This window comes from Sinocyclocheilus anshuiensis, unplaced genomic scaffold (genome assembly GCF_001515605.1).
Source record: "Sinocyclocheilus anshuiensis isolate Anshui unplaced genomic scaffold, SAMN03320099.WGS_v1.1 scaffold51, whole genome shotgun sequence".
Classification (NCBI taxonomy): Eukaryota; Metazoa; Chordata; class Actinopteri; order Cypriniformes; family Cyprinidae; genus Sinocyclocheilus; species Sinocyclocheilus anshuiensis.
Window position 1 is genome coordinate 3,690,964 of NW_015548296.1, and position 5,817 is coordinate 3,696,780.

The 5,817-nt window shown below is 36.3% G+C and overlaps 1 protein-coding gene across 1 annotated transcript in view; it reads left to right on the forward strand.

The window, feature by feature from the left end:
- LOC107655959 (ras-related protein Rab-7a-like) overlaps window positions 1-5,817 on the forward strand; it is a 16,475-nt gene that overhangs the window by 1,869 nt on the left and 8,789 nt on the right. The window contains exon 2 of the mRNA XM_016443594.1: window positions 4,550-4,612. Coding sequence (XP_016299080.1) covers window positions 4,560-4,612 — 53 coding nt within the window. The 5' untranslated portion in view covers window positions 4,550-4,559. The remainder of the gene's footprint in view (window positions 1-4,549; window positions 4,613-5,817) is intronic.

Genomic DNA, 5,817 nt, shown 5'->3' on the forward strand with positions numbered 1-5,817 from the left:
GAGGAGCCCTCTCGAACGCCACCCTCCGCACGTTGGTAGCCCCCCGGGATCGCTTGATCGGTCGGCGCCGGACCGCGAATTTAACCACCTGTAACTCCCAAGCCCCGGGGACTATCGACGCGGAGGTGGTCTCATTCGAAAGGGGGCCTCTAGACGTACACTCGATTCGCGTTCGAGAGGGTTCCTCGAGCTGAAGGGATCCCCCGAATTTGGTGCGGATTCGCCGCACCGTTACGGAGATATGGCCGTTCAAAGTTTCAGTGGTTTTCCATAGACTTAAGCTTCAAAAGCGTTTCATCCAGGTCGCCAGTAGCAAACAATAGAGCGTGCTCTGCTGGACAAGTAATTACACCATTTCAAGCATTCAAGCACGTTATATGTTCTGTAAAAAAAAAATTCATATCGACGGCATATCGGTGGCATATTCGCCGATACCGATATATCGGCAACAGGCTCATATCGGCCGATAATATCGGCAAAACGATATATCGGTCGGGCTCTAGTAGGAACATCAGGGTCTTGCTGACATTATGGATGTACAGTAGTATATCTGAGAATGTATTTATACTACAAGATAAAGCTGCAGCCACATTTACTGTACCAACTTGACAATTTTCAGTAGAAATCCAGGAATCTCATGTGAGGTCGAAAGATTTTCCCACTCAGATTTCACAACGGGTTGACAAACAGAATGCTGCTTGGTTTACAAAAAAATCGGGTTACATCTGTTTAAATTTCTACTTGCTGAATTAGACAAATTAAACTGAATTAATCAGGTTCAGCAGCAAGTTCAAAATAACACAGATGAAAGCTAGGCTGTGAGGAATAGACTTGCAGTTTTAAAATGCCATGCACTGTATAAAGGTCCGAGATCATGTCATTTTCATAAATCACAACTTATAAACAGGACTTTTTGTCCACTGGAAGTTTTTTCATAGAGACATTTCGTCAACTCAGCAGTCGGTATGTTGTAGTACACTCAATAGTACTACACTCCATTGAACGCACTGTACTTCTATCTTCACAGCCTCGTTTTCACTCCTGTCACAAATTAAATATGGCGCTATATTACCCTGACTAAGGTCTGTGTGATAAAGTTGTGGTGATGATGAAGCATCCTATTATCTAACATTTTGTGTTGCTTAATACATTCTGTGTCACATAATGTTTTTAAAAACAGTAGGCAATGCAACATTATGTGAGCTAGAATTCATTTTGGGGGCGTCCAAGTCATGTTCCTACAAAAACATGCCTTTGATGCCCAAATATGCAGCCTAGGTATGCAGGCAGCTTGTTAGGTTTTGAGACAGAGCTGAACTGTCATGAAGATGAACCATAAAGAAGCTTAAAGACTTTATAGTGATTTTATGTGTCATATGGGCTGGCCAGGGTACACGTGAGATTACTTCATTTCAACACTGCTGTGTTTCAACCCTAAGACGATCAGAGGAAAGACATCAGCAATTTATCAATATCCTGGTTATTTTCAGGGGTGTTGCTTTCTTTCCATGTATTTCTTGAGTTTATTGGCAGTTACATCTTTTCTTAATAGCTGTGTAGTATTACAGAAATAATGTGATATACTACAATGTCTTTTAAGAGACAACAAGTGTTCCAGGTAGGTGACTTTGAGTTATGGTGTTTGTGTGGAGGAGCTCTTCAGTCCACTTGTGGATCCTTCTGAACCATGATGAGGGCTTTTCTTACAGCAGCTTTTTAGTATGTACTGCTGCTTGAAGTTGAACACTATATTTATTGTTCAGATATTTTCTTTAGTAATTGTAATTCAATGTAAGCCATTTTTAAAGAAAATCAAGCAATTGTTTCATTCCTTAGGGTCATTTCATGATGCCTTACTTATTTGGAGCCTACATATATTTGTCAGTGAACATACGCTAAGCTTTCATGTAGGATCAGCATAGTAATAAGAAATGTCTGCTGGATTTTGATATTCATGCTAATTTTGATGTAGAAAGAAGCGTTTTGCAAGGTTTGAGTGGGATATGTCGAAAAACAGTTATTTCTCTCAACTTCTCTGCATTTAAAGTGGAAAAACTGATGCCTTATCTTGATGAAAGCTAACAAAATCTGTTTTTTGAACATGCACCATAGACCTTCACACGGTAGTCACGGTAGCGCTATATTTAATTTTTGACAGTAATGACAACTAGGCTGTGAGAAAAAAGTACAGTGCGTTCAGTGGATTGTGCTGTTATTTAGCAACATACCGATTGTTCAGCTAACGAAACTGACATGACATGGAAAGCCTTGATTTCCACAGACATGCTAAAAACTGTCCTACTGTTCTGAGTTTCAAAATGTAACCTAATAGCCCAACCTTGCAGTTGGATGCTGTTTTACTAAATGAAAGACTAATTACATAATCCACTCCACATTTGATTTTATCTGCCTGATTTTAGCCCAGTTGTTACATAATATGAAGATGAGCAGTTAAAAGGTACTAATAGGTATAAGTTTCACCACTTGAACCTATGATCATATGCCATGTCAGTGGTTTTACAAAGTGTTTAATGTTAAAGCTGATTTTCTTATTTTTTTTAAACATTGAAACAGCACTCCCCCCAATATGACTCTCAATATAGCAGCAGGAAAGGTGGGTTTACATTGTCTGGACATAATATCTTGCTGTTTACTCATAAGCAAAGATATTTTTTCCATCTAAATGTTTGCATCCGGATTCTGTTGCCAGTTTGAAACTATTGTTTGCTCTTGTATAAATTTGGAGACTGATTATCAAGAAAGTCAAATGAACTTTTATTATTAGAAGTTTAGTATCGCTATACCATTTTTATTATAGTAGTATTATGCTTTTTTTTTTTTTTTTTTTTTTATATCGCTTTTAATTAAACTAAAATTATTATAGACTATATGGTTTTTGTCATCTTCTGATTGGTCAACTTCAGATGGATCGCCAAATCGTCTCGTTCAACCGCACATACGCCACAAATTTAAACCGACAGCATCCGATTTTTTTTTACATGTTTGAAAATGATCGGGAGGACGGGAGGTGCTCGTAACGTCTCGGATCGGCCCGTAATTCTTCTCACACGGTACGAGCCGCAAGCATCTGCGATTTTCTCCCGAGAGAAAAAAATCGCCTGCGAGCTCGTACGACAGCAAAAATCGCACCGTGTACGCCCGCCTTTAGAGGTGGTCTTGATATGCTCAGCCTCTGTGATGTCTTCGAAGGTGATATGATTCACATTTTTGAGATAATTGCTGAAAGAAACATCAAACCTTATCAAACTATGCCATGGTTTAAATTATGATGTCATACTACTATTTCGCAAGGTATGTCAATACACCGACCAAACCCTTGTTGTATAATATTATGCATTTTAGTAGTGACAGTCTACCATTCTTGCCACTTTTACTTCATATTTCTGAAGTTGCCATTAAGGATGGAGAATATATTGGTAGATTTTGGATTTTATATCAGCCGCTATCTATCTATCTGTCTATCTATCTATCTATCTATCTGTCTATCTATCTATCTATCTATCTATCTATCTATCTGTCTGTCTGTCTGTCTGTCTAATCTCATTTGCCATTATCAAACACTTAGTTGTTTTTAAAACAGTAATAATTTATAATTTAAAAAAATAATAATTAGTATTGCCTGTTAAATGTAATCTTCAGCAAATCTGATGTATATTTCCATTTTTTATACTGTACATTATAATATTGCGATGCCTAAATTCACTTGTAGCATTTAAAATGATTGATTTTAGTATTTACTACTACATTTTTTTTATTTATTAAGACAAAATAATATTGAATTTTAATATGGTTAATACAGTTTAATATGGTTATCGGCCATAATATGGAAAAATTATGACTTAATTAAATAAGTTGTAGTCATCCTAATTTATGATCGCTGCATGCTCTGCCATTCAAATGTTGTTTATTGGCACAATATATTATGTGACCTGAGATCCTCTGTTAATGCCAGCTAGTTTTTTGATGGTGGTTGTTGTTACAGGATGTACAATTCCATGCAACGCTGTCATTTTGGTTAACTTCCTAAAGTGTTTAGCAGTCCATGCCCTCACTTTCCTGGCCTGGATAAACAGCAGTACCTCAACCGATGGACCTGCTGTATTGATTAAAAGATGGAGAAGAATTTAGTGAATGGCGTGTTCAAGCCCTTCGCTTAAAAAGGGAAGTCTGTGTGTTTAACAGTAGGCGGGCAACAGTACATGTTGGTTGTAAGAGCTAGTTTCTCGTGACTTTGGTAGATAGAGTGCACATGACCTGTTTGAGAGTGCAAGCAGAATCATGGGTTTTGTCATTGAAACAAAAAAGGCTTTTATAGCACACTTCGAGTGTGTAAGTTCAGTCAAATGGGTGATTGTGCTTTTAGCTATAGTAGTTAGCTTACTACATGCTACAAGGTTCCTGTCCTGTCTGCATGTCCTTGATATAGGCCTGTTTGAGTACAACCAGTTTTGGCTTTCACTTCCTTTTTATTCATAGGAGTTGTGCTGTTGAAATCTTGGCTTCATGCTCTGTGCTTTCTCCTCCCCAGCTGTGAAACTATGACATCAAGGAAGAAAGTTCTTCTGAAGGTGATCATTCTTGGAGACTCTGGGTGAGTTTCCACATCCAGTGCCGTTGTAATAAAGTCGGGGCCACTGCCACTTTCATTTAGCTTTTAAAGGGATTGTTCACCCAAAAATGTTCATTATTTACTCACCCTCGTGTCGTTCCAAACCTGTATGAGTTTCTTTCTTCTGTTGAACACAAAATAAGATATTTTGAAGAGTATGGGTAGCCAAACAGTTGATGGTAGCCATTGGCTTCCATGTTTTTGTTTTTTTTTGTTTCCATAAAATGGAAGTCAGTGGCTGAGTAATGAAGACAGAATTAAAATTTTTGGGTGAAGTATGCCTTTAAGTGTGAAATTGTAGAGCATTCTGTTAAACAGTAGTATAGTGTTAATCGATTAAAGGTTTAAATAGATTTGAACTCAATGCAATGTTTCTTGCAGTGCTATATTCAGCAGTGACGCTACTAAATATAAAGCACCATGAGAAAAGCACTTGTAAATTTCAGTTGTGAAGTTTTGTGCTTAAAGGGTACAGCAAAATATAATAATAAAGAAGTAAACAAACAAAACATCTTTGTTGCGTTGATTTTGTTGCTGAAAAACATACAGCATGATCTGTGTAATCTGATTCACAAACATACGAGTCGGTTATTTTTACTCCCGTTTGAATCTGTCTAACAAATTGCTCGCTGAATCAGAACAAACATGTGACTCACTCCATTTTTGGATGTTTATATGACAAAAAAATAAAGATGTACTTTCACAAAGTTTTATTGTAATAAATGTAAAATATTTAGGGTAAGATATTTCAAATGATTTTGAGAGAAGTCTCCTATACTCAATAAGGCTGAGATTTATTTGATCAGAAATACAATTTAACATGAAAGCTGTCAAAAAATAAAAAAAAAAATAAAAATATATATATATATACTACTAATAAAATAAATCAATCAATAAAAAATAAACAAACAAACAAATAAATACATATTTATATTTATCATTAACACTTTACATGTCACACTTTAAACATTGTTACATTTTATACAGCTTAACAGATAATTTCAAAAGCTAAAACTCCCATGAGCACCTCCTAAAAATTATTTGACATTTACTGTAAGCCACATTTAATATATATGAATGTATTTGCATTCTCAAGCCAAGTGGCATATATTTTTAAGAAATACATTGAAAACGGACTTCATGCATGCATCCACTAAAAAGTTATTTCCTTGCCAGCATTTTTTTAT